The sequence below is a fragment of the Mauremys mutica genome, chromosome 23, assembly GCF_020497125.1.
Source record: "Mauremys mutica isolate MM-2020 ecotype Southern chromosome 23, ASM2049712v1, whole genome shotgun sequence".
Lineage (NCBI taxonomy): Eukaryota > Metazoa > Chordata > Testudines > Geoemydidae > Mauremys > Mauremys mutica.
This window is the reverse complement of record NC_059094.1, coordinates 20,040,112-20,054,841: the sequence shown is the minus strand read 5'-3', so window position 1 is coordinate 20,054,841 and position 14,730 is coordinate 20,040,112. Positions and strand designations below refer to the sequence as shown.

General features: G+C 54.0%; 1 protein-coding gene across 4 annotated transcripts in view; it reads left to right on the top strand.

Moving 5' to 3' along the window:
- The window catches only part of RSPO1 (R-spondin 1), a 61,448-nt gene extending 47,083 nt beyond the window's left edge, over positions 1–14,365 (top strand). For 3 of the 4 annotated variants that reach the window (XM_044998051.1, XM_044998053.1, XM_044998052.1), the window contains exons 5-8: positions 5,158–5,349; positions 7,151–7,300; positions 9,208–9,396; positions 12,862–14,362. In XM_044998051.1, the coding sequence (XP_044853986.1) occupies positions 5,158–5,349; positions 7,151–7,300; positions 9,208–9,396; positions 12,862–13,019 (689 nt within the window). In that variant the 3' untranslated portion in view covers positions 13,020–14,362. Of the gene's footprint in view, positions 1–5,157; positions 5,350–7,150; positions 7,301–9,207; positions 9,397–12,861 lie in introns of all 4 variants that reach the window. The other variant, XM_044998054.1, reaches the window with a different exon arrangement.
- Positions 14,366–14,730: the final 365 nt, after the last annotated feature.

The window sequence follows — 14,730 nt, the reverse complement described above, 5'->3', positions numbered from 1 at the left end:
CAGGCCTCGGTCAGCAGCCGCCACCATCTAACCAGCCTTTGGTGACCCCTGCAATGAGCTGAGCTCAGTCCTCTTCCTCGCAGGCACATACCATCCTGACAAGGCACGTGGCCAGGCTCAGCGCAGAGACCGAGGGTTAAATGGAGCTGCTAGGGAACTGGGCAAGTCGCTACCGCTCTGTGCCTCTTCTGCAGCCCCCGTCTCTTTGCCTGTCTAGTCTCAGGGCAGCCTCTGACCATCTGGGAGCAGTGGCCTAGCACAGCGGGGCCCCGACCTCGGCTCAGGTTTCTAGGTGCTATAATAATAAGTAGCAATAATGGACAAAGAAATGGGATCCCCCTCTTGGCCCAGAGGTGGTCCCTGGTGGTGAGGTCTGAGGCCCAGGGGAAGTGGGCAGGTGGGCTGGCAGAGGTGCTGCCTGTGTGGATATAGAAGAGATGTCGAATTCTAGCACAACATTCCCCAAGCCCCGATTCAAACAGCTCCATTATCCAGCAGAGCCCCGTGGAACGCCCCCTGGGATGAGATGCCCCAGGCCATCTGTCTGCGTGGCGTAGGGCTGGTTAATATAAACCATTCTACGATTTCCACTCAGGGAGTGGACTGTGGAGCTGGGTGTCTCTGCTCGGTGGTCACTGAGCAGTCGCTGTGTTCAGTTTGAAACTAGTGGGTGATTCACTGTTCTGGGCCTGAGGCGACTTGGCGACACGTACTGATAGTGAGCATGGCTCTGAGCAAACAAGACTTGGGGAGAAGGAGCCGTAAAAAACCTCGGCATCCAGCTACTTCCAAGTGGGCTGAGAAATGAGCACTGCGTGCGGGGACTGGGGGGAGAGGAGCTCGTATGTGCCCGAGGCGAGGGCTGCAGGCTCTCTGGCCGCACTCCGGAGCAGGATCAGAACATCAAGGCAGAGGGTGGGCTCGTTGCTAAAAGGGTCAAAATGAAGGTGGTTTTCTGCCCAAGTGGGCAATGCAGCTCCACTGCTCTGCTGAGAGGCAGGGAAACAAAAGGGGAGGTGTCACCTTGCTTAAAGGGAGCCCCTATCCATCAGCACAGCCACCCCGTACAGGTCAGCGGGGCTGCTCAAACCACAGGGAAAGAGTTTCACAAAACAGAGCAAAGTCCCTGTCCTGCCAGAGCAGGCACAATGACAGAATGAAATCAGCTGCATCCCTCTCTGCAGGTAGGGGCCAGGTCCTGCCTCCATGTGCTCCCCCTCTCATACAGCTCAGTGGGAGCCCCCGCACCAATCCAAGGGGGAACTTGTCCCTAAAACGGTGAGGGGAGTTAGCAAGAATTCAGTCCTGACCAGTCATTAGAATTTGTTCTGTTGAATCAGGAATCTGCTCTGATTTCTGTTTCGTTTTCTGTGCTTAGAACAGCCTCCGTAGCCCAGACAGGAAAAATGCCATCAGCAGTTGTGTGGTTCTGAAAAGTTACTGAAGCGATTTACGGGGTTTGCAAATTGCTCTGGAAGCAAGAGCGAGGTTTTTCTTTTCCTTTGTGAATCCAAGTCCTTGCCGCTCAGTTACTAGCCTGGAATTTAAAGATTCTGTCGTTCCAGTGCTTGCTTTTGAGGTATAATAAATGCAGTATTTAAAATACAAAAAGATGTAGACGTTCTATAAACACAGACAATGCTTACATAATTAACTAATAAAAATAACCTGCATTCTAGCCTGCAAAAAATGTTGTTAGTTTCAAAACAAAGCAGAGTTTTGTATGATAATTAGAAGCAGAAGATGCTCAAACATGAAAGTGGACATTTTCCTTGGCCTGAGGTTAGGGCCTCAGAACTGGTCTCAGTTTGGGAGGCAGTAAAATCTCCCTGTCGCCTGATGTAACTGACATATATAGGAGGTTTGGGACCTGAACCAGCTCCAAGCAGAGTGGAGAGGTATTTGGATGATTTCCCTTTTTCTGGACACACCAGGGTTTCCCCTTTTGGAATCCACAGACATGTGAGCCCAGCTTATCTGGGGCAGGACCCTGCTGACCAGGGAGGATGGTCCTTGACTGACCAGGTTACCTCCCTGTAAAGTATATGGCTGCCGGCAGATGCGGGCATGTGATTCTGGGCTGAGTGAGTTGCTCCAGGAGCCAGGCAGTAAGCTGAGCCAGGCATGTGACCCTCCCCACTTCAGCCCGCTGCAGGCACATACTCCCAGATCACTTCAGGATCCAGGGATCTGTAGAGATGCATTCCCCTGTGCCTGCTCTAGGAGTGGTAGCCAAAGCCAGCCCATGTGTTATTTCTGAGCGGGAGATGGAGTCACTGGTGGAAGCGCTTTGGTGAGGGAGCCAGGGGGGTTTTTTATTCAGGGTTTATTACAGGTTTTGGACGCTGGGCCAAATTGCTGTTGTTGTTTTCATGATATTTATCTCCATGTTCAGAGCAACCAAACCAACCAGACCAGGTGTGCGACAGCCCTGCTCCCTCCCCACCCAAGTAGATTTGGGCGCGTGATTCCATCCAGCTATGCATCAGTATGGTCCAAGACAGCGTGCGAGATACCATCTCTTCTGGGTATTAAGCAATCGCACTGGTCCCAGATATTGCTGCAGTTGCTTCTGAAATGAGGCTGAGAATAGTGGCTGTGCAATGCCGGGCTTCAAGTTCAAATCACTTGCTTCTTGGTCATCTCTTCTAGCCTGCTCAGCCTGGGGGAAAGGGGCAGGGAAGGAGAGAGCCCGTCTCTCTGAATATCTAATCCGGGTATTTATCGAGCACTCAGTAACGTGGTGTCTGGGTGCCTGTTCTGGAGCATCATGGGATAGGCTCTGGTGTGAGCTGTGCATGCAGCCTCCTGGGTTGGAAGGATGGGAGAGGAATAATGGGCAAGAACGGGGAATCCTTGAGGTCTCTTTCCCTTGTGCTGCAAGTTGGACACAGAGGAGTTTTGCAAACGTTGCCTTCTCAAGGCCAAATATGTTTTTCTCGCAGTAGCACATACGAATGCCAATGCTGACCAGGGCAGCGGGGATCCTGAGAATGCTGGGCAGCATTAGCTCAAGGACTTTGCTAAATGTTGCTGTGTGGACAGATGCTTGTGTCCCATTGAGGAAGATGCGGGCCAGGCTTGGAAGGGGCCTGAGGAACAGATGTGCCTTGGCCACAAAGCACAACAGTGCTTGTAATGGCCACAGGAGCAATCAATTATTTATCTGGGTTTGACTCATTTTCTCTGGGCAGCATTTAAGCTGGGCCATGAGCTCACTCATTGCATCAAATATTAATGGCAGGTCTCCTGAGAGAGGGATTTTTTTCTATGATGCTGCTGATTGGCCATCAAAGGGTCCGTTCTTACCTAAGAGCCAGGGCTAGGGAGCATTTCACCACAGCAATAAACCATCTCAAAGCTGCAGGAACATTAGTGCCATCTCCCATGGGATGATGCGTGAGTTATTAGGCCCAAAGACACAGGGCTGCTTGCTGGCAAGAAACACTCAGCTCTCTTCACAAGGGCTTTTGGAATTGTAGATTTCAAATGTTCTTCTGGAGCCAGCTTGAGCTGTGCCACGTTTCTGGCAGGAAAGGTGTCTTGTGACTCTGAGAACGTTCCAGCGCAAAACTCAGGCAGTGTCAGTCCCAGTTAAAATGGGAGTCTTTGGGGCGAATTTCAAATGAGAAGCTACAACAGGGAGGAGAGCCTATCCAAGTGTCCCCTGTCCGGCTCTGCTGATGTACCTCCACCCTGAGCTGCAGCATGCTCTGCTTTCAAACCCGTGTTCTGCACCCCTCCGCCCCAGCTCTGCTCATGCACCAGCAGCCCGACCTACAGCAGCTCCTGCTATGCCGAGTCCTGGTTCTCCTCGTCAGTAGAAATGGCCAAATTAGCCCGTAGTTTTGTCCTACTGACACATGAACGTTGCAGCAAAGTGAACCCAGTTTATCTCCTGCTGGGATTTGAATCTGGGCTCTCCAGAGGCATGTACCTAAAGCAGTATACCTCTGGGCATGTGTCAGTGTTCACACTCCATCCTCTTCACCCCATCCCTGACTTAGCAACAGTAACATCTGCTTAGAAGGAACATCAGGATAGATGGGACAATAGGACTCTGCCTGATTCCCTCATCTCAGGGAGCTTCTCTTGCCGCCCAGAGTGTCCCATCCTCTATTATCCACTGGAAGTTTAGCCCTGAATCCTGACCAAATTAATGATGGGCTTGTACTTTGCAGGTTAACTGGTATGAGGTTGCATTTGGCCAGGGAGGTGCAGCTCTGGTGAAGATTGGCTTGGGGTGTTGAAAGGTTGTGGTTTGACAGGCTGATACAAGGCGGGTTTCACCAAACAGAAGACAGATTGGGTTAGCTCAGTAACACCAACAGTGTAAGGTTTTCCTATAATCTCTCCTTTCTGATAACTCCTGTGTTGGGCAGATTTGTGCCTGCTGACACCCACTGGAACATCCTCCTCTCCCATCATTTAATCATAATTCTGCTACGTTTCCCCTATTGTCCACATGTTGGGGCGGCCAAGGCTTCATCCATAGTGCGATGTCACACCTAGTCACTCTGCCATGTGCTTCACCACACAGACTGGGCAGATCTAAAGCTGGAGCACTTCTGTCTGAAATGCTCAATCTGGAGCCACACCTGGCCTGCCGAACTGCAAAGAAAAGGTTGAAGTGAGGGGGAAATAGGAGACAGAGACAAAGGGGGGCCCAGAAATTGGGGCTGGGAGGTTAGGGTTTGAGCGACCAGCTTAGCTCAGACCTGAGCCATTTCGTCCATTTTGAAGCCTGATAACTTTTCTTGCAAAGAATTCCGAAATGCTTCTCATTTCATTATCGAAGCCTGTGCCAGACCCACCCTGCAGGAATCCCACATGTGCTGCCCCTTGCCTACCGGAGAGAGGAGTGCTGACCTGGAGGAGGGCTCCGTCTTCTCGCCGATTCAGCCCAGGGACTCTTTGCTGAGGCTGACAAAGGGCCCAGATTGGGGGCGGGGGTGGATTGGTTCTTGCAGACACTTGACCACAAGGGCTGATTCCACAAACCCCGTGAAGATGTTTTATAAACCTGAATAGCAGATCGCAGCCAGCACGAGAGTGGGCCATGTAACAAGCTGCTGTTGTTGCAACCAGTTCCCCTGGACAATCTTGCTGCTCTGTGATGTGTGTGTTAATCTGCGGGTATCTCTCTTGCCTTTTCAGTCAGTACCGAGGTGAGTCACGGCTGTGCGAAAGGTTGTGACCTGTGCTCTGAGTTCAACGGGTGCCTGAAATGTTCCCCCAAACTCTTCATACTGCTGGAGAGAAATGACATCCGACAGATCGGGATCTGCCTGCCATCCTGTCCGCTGGGGTACTTTGGCGTTCGCAATCCAGACATGAACAAGTGCATCAGTAAGTGCCAGGGCCTGGGAGGTCCTCTCATCCAAGGCTTGCAGTGAGTTAACCCTTGCCTGCCCCCAGGAGGTGGATAGGTGTAATATCCCCATTATATGGATGGGGGAACTAAGGCACAGAGAGGGAAAGTGACTTGCCCAGAGAATACCCACAGAAAGGGATCCCTTTGTGACTTGCTGCTTGCAGCCCTGAGTAAGGCATGAGAGCAGAAGAGAGTTTTATCCTGTTTTGCACCTGAGACGGGAATGTAATTCTCTCCCCTGCAGAGGTGGCTGCGTTTCCACCCACAAACCCGTAGTGGTTTATTTGAAACAGATTAAGAAGCAGCAGCATGCGCCATAAGCTTTCCCAGTGCCACCTAATGGCTCCTGCCAAGCCAGGGTCAGTGGAAGTAGTGAAGTGAGTTTACCTAAGGTTGGAAAGATCACACACAGACTGTCCTACAGAGAGAGATTAAATCAGTGGACACTGATGTAACGATGGCCTGAAAAGCCTGTCTGGCATCTGTTAGCTTGGACATCAGCCCCTCCTCTCAGCTTTTGACTTGCATTTTGGCTTCTTTGTCTTTGGCCAGGGTCCCCAGGGACCTAGGCTAGGAGCTGACTGCCGTCATTCTTGTTAGGAACAGGAAATTGTACAAATTAGGTGGGAAGTGCAGAAATGTGGCTTGGAGCTACTGCAAGAGAGTGTAAATTGGTGCAACTCTGCTCAAGTCAACAGAGCTACACCCAGTTACACCAACTGAGTGTCTGGCCCAACGCATGTTGGGAACAAAATGCACTTAAACCACTGAGAGCCTCAGCCAGTGACAGACAAAATGCCCTCACGGGCCCATCAGCCAGGGTCAGGTTGCTATCATGGGTCTTTATAAGATGGGCATGGGGCAGGCTGGGGCCGGAGGTGAACTGTCAAACAAAGAATTAGACACTTCTTGTTTTGTTTTGTGAACGGTCTGGCTTATCCACCGGGTCAAAGTGATGCTAACATACTGGTGTCCTCGCGGTCCTCGCAAGGTAACCCAGGTATAGCTGCAGGCGTGGGTACCCGCCTGGATTTGGGTCTTGAGGTGGGCATGCTCTTACTTCCAGGATCTTGTGTGGTAGCTGGGGAACCAGTGCCACAGATGCCACCTCTTCCTTCGTCTGCCCATCTGTAATAAATTGGGTCTTTGGCCTGGGTCTGTCTGTCTTCCACTGCAAGGGGCTGGGCCAACAGAAACACCAGTGAGTGAGTTGGACCTACGAACAATCCTGGCGTCATTTCATTAGCAGCTTTATAGAACCTGGCACTGCAGCCTGCTTGTGTAGCCCACGCTGCAGCTGCGTAAGGAGTCACCGAAACTGGACTCAGCTCCATGTGTTCTTCCATTTTGGCTGATTGTAAAACTGAACATGAGCCCAACCTGATTATGTGATAACTTCAGCAGAGCGGCTCTATCTTGCAAGAATGGGCAATGGCAGAAGGAAACCAGTTTCCTTCTTGGTAGCACAACCAGGCCTGGCAGAATGCTCAGAGACATACGCTGGCTGTCTGCAGATTCCATGGGGCCAGGAGGGCTTTCTAGTGGGGTATCTAGACCTCCCCTTTGCATAGCTCCACTCTTCCTTTTCCCTCTCCAGCAGAGGGTGCCCAGTCTCCGCCTTGAAATGTAACTTGACTGCAATACACACTTTCTGTACGTAAAGGCCACAGAAGCCTGCTGGGAGTTGCTTTTCAATCATATCCATGGATCTGCTGATTTTGGCCCTGGGGGTAGAATTCAAACTATGTGGCTGTTTTTTTCCTTTTTCCTCCCCAGAATGCAAAATTGAGAACTGTGAGGCCTGTTTCAGCCGAAACTTTTGCACAAAATGTAAGGAAGGTTTGTACTTGCACAAAGGGAGATGTTATTCCACCTGCCCAGAAGGCTACTCTGCTGCCAATGGCACTATGGAGTGCAGCAGTCCTGGTAAGTGGCATTAAAGCTGTTATAGCGATTGATTTGTCTGCCGGGTCTTGCAGCATTCTGCAGGCTCAGCTTGTGCTTCCTGTCTGTATGCAACAGCGTATTAATACTTGCCTGCTTTCGCTGCTGCTCCTCCATCACACCTGCTGTATTTCAGTGACGTCCCAGTAGCAGCAGTGACATGCTAGGGTGCCAGAGTGGGCAGCCCAGCAAGTATATACTCTGCCTGTATGTGAATGTCGCAATTAGCAGTTCAGCAGGTGCATTCTGGATGACCTGGAGGTACCTGAAGGGTTCGGCAAGAGCCAAGAAATTCCAGCTGACATTGCTGAAAAGCTTTTCTCTTTCCTATGAGAACATCCCAGTAAATCTGGGGGCGCTATAGTCTTTCCTCCAGTCCCAGGAAACACAGAGTGTACATGTGACCTTTCCTGCCTGGAGACAGATTTTCCCTGTAAGACCTGCACCTGAACCCCCCTGCCCGCATCCCTGCTGTGCTGTGCAAAGCCAGACAAACAGGAATCTGCCTCTTCACTTGTTCTTCAGTAGTTGCATATTTGCATCTGCAAAAAAAACAACAACAACAACAAACAGTCAGGGGCTTAACTCTGCAGGAAGCTCCCTGCCCTTGGCAATTTAATATTTAGTTGCAAAATGCGTGATTGGTTTTCTGTGTCGGTTGCTTTAAAGCATAGTTGTGGTTTGGAAGATGTCAATAAACCCTGCAGGGGACAGGGCTAGCTGCAGCAGCATTCTAATGAGTGAAAGTACAGCCAGATACTCAACCCTCTGGAGGAGTGCAAACCTTCGGAGATCCTACAGCACACTGTCCCGCTTCATTGTTTGTTTGTTGCTTCTCCAAAAACACCTGCTGCTGAGACTCACGACCTAAATGATGGACTCAAGGATATAACAGCCTCAGGAAGGGGCAGGGAGAGCACACCTCTGACCTGCTAAAGGCCCAGATGTGGGGTGCAGTGGCTGACAAAGACCCCAAATGAGCACACACAAAAATTATCCGTGCAGGAAACTTAAACCGCGGCAGGCTCCCTTCCCTTCGTGCAAATGGCTCCTCAGTCTCGCCAGCCTTTGTTTGTAAAGTAAATAATTTTCCACAGTGAAAATGAGGGAGCACCTTGCTTGTGTGCAGTGCAGGGACCTTGGGGGCCAAGCAGGGTAGGTCCCTCAAAATGAGGGACGTTCGGGAGGTGTGCGGGGTGCGGCACAATGCAGGCCAGAGCCATGGGGCTATTTGGGTTAAGCAAACATCCAAAAGTGCAGGTGCGGCCGTTGTCGGCACCCAGCTTCATGTGGGCGAGGTCCGTAGTGACCCGCGTCTGGGGTTGCCAAAAGGGAAAGGCCACATGAGTCTAGGAGACGAGCGAGTATAAAAGCAGGAGGGGACGGTGGTGACTTGTTCGAGGAGAGGCCGATGTGATGCGCTGCGAGGGTCCATTCCCCTGCTGGGCTGGGAGCAGAGAACTGGCCTGGGGGAGCTGTCCCCGAGGGCGTGATGCCCTGAGCCGTCTGGCTGGGGCCAGGTGCAGGCAGAGCCTTCTCCTCAGGCACTGACTTGTTACACGGTCCCTGCCCTCGATTGCCACAACCCGTTGTGGTGCAGCCCGGAACTGGTGTTTGGACCCCAAGCGTCTCGCAACAGGCCCGGAAAATTCCCTTCCCAAAAGACTTTTTCCACATTGTTCAAGTGTCTGAATAATGCCGGAGGCTCCACCCTAGAGCTCTGGCTGGGCTGGGCTGTGGGGGAGGATTGCGCCTCGCCGGAGGCAGCTCTGGGGGAGACAGACATCTGTCTGGGATGCTGGGCGGCACGAGGGAGGGGAAGGACTCCCGGGACGTGTCGGGGGCACTGGGGAAAGTAGTTTCCTCCTGACTCTCTTGCTGTCTGGCAGCCCAATGTGAACTGAGCGAGTGGGGCCCCTGGGGCCCGTGTGCCAAGAAGAGGAAGCTGTGTGGCTTCAAGAAAGGCAACGAAGAGCGATCGCGGAAGGTGCTGCAGGCTCCCTCTGGAGATGTGTCCGTGTGTCCTGCCACCACAGAGCTCCGGAGATGCACCGTGCAGAAGAACCAGTGCCCTGAAGGTGAGCTGATGCCAGGCCATTGCGCCCTCGCCCTTTGGGGACACGCTCTGTTCGCTTGGCATCAACCTTTAGTTTCACTGCAGGACGTAACAAACAAGGCCCTGACAAGGGCAGTCGAGACCCAGGCTCAGAGCAAGGGAAAACCTGGGGCTGGGAGTAGCAGGAGAGTTCGTAGTCAGGTTCCAGGCTGGGGTTGATACCAAGGGTCAGAATCCGGTTTCAGACTCTGAGTCCGAAGGCAAAATCCAAATCGAGCTGAGGGCAAGGCCAGGCACTCAGGAGCCAGGGGCAGGAATTGTGCTGGCAGCTACCTGAGATCCATGCTGCTGTCTGGACTTCCTGGACTGCTCCTTGGGTTTGTATAGGGCGGGGAGCCAATCAGGAAGCGTCAGGCTGCCCCATGTCAGACTCCTTGAGGAGGGACTTCCCCGGCTCTGTGTCCTCAGCGGGTCATGGGCAGTGGAGCGCAGACTGGGTGGCAGCCTGGAGATGCCCCACTGCCTGGCAGCTCTGTAGGTCCGGAGTTGAGACCTGCTGGGCCTTCCAGCCTCCATATAGGCCCTGCTTTGTGCTGCACCTGCACAGGACAGACACGTCTGTGCTGCCTGACCCTCCTTGCTTCAGCCCAAACCGACAGATGTGAGCAGCTGTGCTGCATTTCATGCAGTGTCATGAGGCACTGAGTGTCTTGCCTTGCTCTTTACAGCATGTGTCCAATTTGCCTTTCATAGGAACGCAGCCCTGTCAAAAGCCTTTTGGGGCCGGTGTGCAACACAACAACTAGAAAGAACACCTGGCTGCAAAAACAGAATGAGCCACTGAGCAATTAGTTTTTAATAGGATCCAGCTTACAAAGTCATCCCTGGACACAGCTTGCCATGTCTGCTGTATGTTGGCATTCTTATTCCATTAGCTTCTTCTCTGGAGCTAGAGAACACGCAAAGGGCTGGAGCTCGTAGCCAACGTACAGTGCGATGGTTGGGGTATTCTTCCTCTCTAGTCCTCTTGCAGAATGCTGTGTTTTCTTTGCTGTTCCCAGTGGATTCCTTTTCTCTGAACATGAGGCTATTTCCTTCCCATCAATGAAAAATACTGTTCACAGTCACTGAACTTGTGAACTCCTGGAGGCTGGCGGCTTGTTCATTCCCCTCCTGATTGCATTAGGACTGCGCTTGTGCTGGCTGCTTTGGGGAGCCCAGTTCTAGATAGTGCCTAACCGTGCAGGCAGAAGACAAGAAGGAGCAGAGGGGAAAAGGCAGGCGTTGAGTTTAGTGGCTCTCAAATGCACAAAGTGAATTTTCCAATCATGCTGAGTCTGGCCTGTAACATCAGGAAATGCCGGCTCTGAATGCCCTGCCAGGGATGGAAAATGACAAAACCAAATTCAAATTTCAGTCATCTCACCCCTTCTGTGAACACAAATAATACCGAGTTCATGGAAGTGCACTTCAACCACCCTAACTCCTCAGAGAGCAGGAGAAACACAGGCCTGCAGCGTGCCCGCGGGTCACGAGGCAGCGGCAGCGCTCACTAGCCATTGGGGCCAGCGTGCCCGCGGGTCACGAGGCAGCGGCAGCGCTCACTAGCCATTGGGGCCAGCGTGCCCGCGGGTCACGAGGCAGCGACAGCGCTCACTAGCCATTGGGGCCAGCGTGCCCGCGGGTCACGAGGCAGCGGCAGCGCACACTAGCCATTGGGGCCAGCGTGCCCGCGGGTCACGAGGCAGCGGCAGCGCTCACTAGCCATTGGGGCCAGCGTGCCCGCGGGTCACGAGGCAGCGGCAGCGCTCACTAGCCATTGGGGCCAGCGTGCCCGCGGGTCACGAGGCAGCGGCAGCGCTCACTAGCCATTGGGGCCAGCGTGCCCCACGGGTCACGAGGCAGCGGCAGCGCTCACTAGCCATTGGGGCCAGCGTGCCCGCGGGTCACGAGGCAGCGGCAGAGCTCACTAGCCATTGGGGCCAGCGTGCCCGCGGGTCACGAGGCAGCGGCAGCGCTCACTAGCCATTGGGGCCAGCGTGCCCGCGGGTCACAGGGTAGCGGCAGCGCTCACTAGCCATTGGGGCCAGCGTGCCCGCGGGTCACGAGGCAGCGGCAGCGCTCACTAGCCATTGGGGCCAGCGTGCCCGCGGGTCACGAGGCAGCGGCAGCGCTCACTAGCCATTGGGGCCAGCGTGCCCGCGGGTCACGAGGCAGCGGCAGCGCTCACTAGCCATTGGGGCCAGCGTGCCCGCGGGTCACAGGGCAGCGGCAGCGCTCACTAGCCATTGGGGCCAGCGTGCCCGCGGGTCACAGGGCAGCGGCAGCACTCACTAGCCATTGGGGCCAGCGTGCCCGCGGGTCACGAGGCAGCGGCAGCGCTCACTAGCCATTGGGGCCAGCGTGCCCGCGGGTCACGAGGCAGCGGCAGCGCTCACTAGCCATTGGGGCCAGCGTGCCCGCGGGTCACGAGGCAGCGGCAGCGCTCACTAGCCATTGGGGCCAGCGTGCCCGCGGGTCACAGGGTAGCGGCAGCGCTCACTAGCCATTGGGGCCAGCGTGCCCGCGGGTCATGAGGCAGCGGCAGCACTCACTAGCCATTGGGGCCAGCGTGCCCGCGGGTCACGAGGCAGCGGCAGCGCTCACTAGCCATTGGGGCCAGCGTGCCCGCGGGTCACGAGGCAGCGGCAGCGCTCACTAGCCATTGGGGCCAGCGTGCCCGCGGGTCACAGGGCAGCGGCAGCGCTCACTAGCCATTGGGGCCAGCGTGCCCGCGGGTCACAGGGCAGCGGCAGCACTCACTAGCCATTGGGGCCAGCGTGCCCGCGGGTCACGAGGCAGCGGCAGCGCTCACTAGCCATTGGGGCCAGCGTGCCCGCGGGTCACGAGGCAGCGGCAGCGCTCACTAGCCATTGGGGCCAGCGTGCCCGCGGGTCACAGGGCAGCGGCAGCGCTCACTAGCCATTGGGGCCAGCGTGCCCGCGGGTCACGAGGCAGCGGCAGCGCTCACTAGCCATTGGGGCCAGCGTGCCCGCGGGTCACGAGGCAGCGGCAGCGCTCACTAGCCATTGGGGCCAGCGTGCCCGCGGGTCACGAGGCAGCGGCAGCGCTCACTAGCCATTGGGGCCAGCGTGCCCGCGGGTCACGAGGCAGCGGCAGCGCTCACTAGCCATTGGGGCCAGCGTGCCCGCGGGTCACGAGGCAGCGGCAGCGCTCACTAGCCATTGGGGCCAGCGTGCCCGCGGGTCACGAGGCAGCGGCAGCGCTCACTAGCCATTGGGGCCAGCGTGCCCGCGGGTCACGAGGCAGCGGCAGCGCTCACTAGCCATTGGGGCCAGCGTGCCCGCGGGTCACGAGGCAGCGGCAGCGCTCACTAGCCATTGGGGCCAGCGTGCCCGCGGGTCACGAGGCAGCGGCAGTGCTCAGCTCTGTGATCAGCCAGAATTCCATTCAATAGTCTCATTTTTGCTCCTTTGCTTGGTTTCAGGAAAAAGGAAGAGAAAGGAAGAGCAAGAAAAGCGAGATAACACGAATGGAAACAGAAACCAGAAAGACACCAAAGATGCCAAATCTGGCACCAAGAAAAGGAAAGGCCAGCAGAGAGGGACTGTGGTCCCCATGACTCCTGTTAGCCCTGCTCAATAGCTGCCCCTTTACAGTCACACAATGGCAAGAGTTCATTGCTGCTATGTATATGAAAGCTTTATTGAACCGGAGCACTGCTACACAACATACACAATCAGAAAGATAGATGGACAGACACAGAAACTACACACACGTACAGACTGACAGAGACCACACACATATGCAACATAGACTGCAAAGTGCAAACTTCAAAGAAGAGGAGTAAGAAAATATAGGAGATGAAGCTTAAATGCCAAGGACTTTACAATGGGAAGCTGGGGAGAAAGTGGGAACCAGACAGGAGGGCAGTGATGCAGATATTCCTGAGTAAATGTCTCAAATAGAAGTCAGCCATGTAAACCCCAGCATAACGCAGCTTCAGCCAGAGACTAGAACTGATTTGCTACTATTCCAAATCAAAGGATCTGGAATCGCGCAAAGGCAGTGGCCTGTTTCTATTCCCCCTTCCTTTATTTTGTGTTTTAAGCTGTAAGAGAATATATGTTAAACCTTTGTGAGAAGAGGTCAGAGATGTCTGCCCTGAAATGGCTTCAAAAATTTATTTCAAATTAAAAAAAAAATCCAACAAAATGACAACCAAATTTCCGAGTGTGTGGTTCATGGCTCAGCCCCCGCGGAGGCTGGTGGCCCGTGGGGCAGGGCCTCTCTTGCAGAAGGAAAACTCATAAGACCTTTAAGAAAATCTCAGAAAATGTTGCCAGCTGCATTCTAGCCACAAATCAGTCGTCATTCACTTTCACAATCCCTGTCTGTGTTCAGTAAGCCCTGTCGAGAATTTCCCATCATGCAGCAAGTTGAGAAAATTAGAGGTTACAGCAAACCACCGGTTGTTTGACACTGCGATTCTGACAACAGTCGCAGCTGAAAGGATTCTGTGCTGAACTGAGGAAGGTGCTGGTCCCTTTGTTCAGACTCCTCCCAAACCTAATGGAGAAAGTTCACTTCAGTCTCTGCAGGGAGAAAAGGGCACAGAACCTTTACATCCATTAGAAAACCATTCATCTGCATGTCGCCAGTTGGACTGGCTTAGAATTAGCACCAGCACTCTCTAGGTCTCCCCACTTCTTAGCAAAGATTTAATCCCCCGTGTGAAGTTCACCACTGTGCAACACAAGGCCTATGGGCCACAGGGCTTCCAAGAGGCTGAAGCAGCACGCACTTTGTGCAGGGTGGATTTTACCCAAAGCACTGTACTCAGTCTTATCCAGTGGTGCAAGCAGGGAGGTCCGGTCCGGCACACCGTACCAGTAAGCTATTTATAGCCGGTCCGTCGTACTGGAAAGACACAGGAGGAGCAGAACGGCGGCCCCACACTGGCAGCTCCTCCAGTGCGCCCCCAGCGCTTCCATGCAGCTGCGTCTAGCGCAGGGGTCGGCAGCCTTTCAGAAGTGCTGGGCCGAGTCTTCATTTATTCACTCTGATTGAAGGTTCCGCGTGCCAGTCATACATTTTAACGTTTTGAGAAGGTCTCTTTCTATAAGTCTATAATACATAACTGAACTATTGTTGTATGTAAAGAAAATAAGGTTTTAAAAATGTTTAAGAAGCTTCATTTAAAATTAAATTAAAATGCAGAGCCCCTGGGACTGGTGGCCAGGACCTGGGCAGTGTGAGTGCCACTGAACATCAGCTTGCGTGCCGCCTTCAGCACCCGTGCCATGGGTTGCCTGCCCCTGGTCTAGCGTCTCCTGGCTGGGGTCTGTAGGCAGCC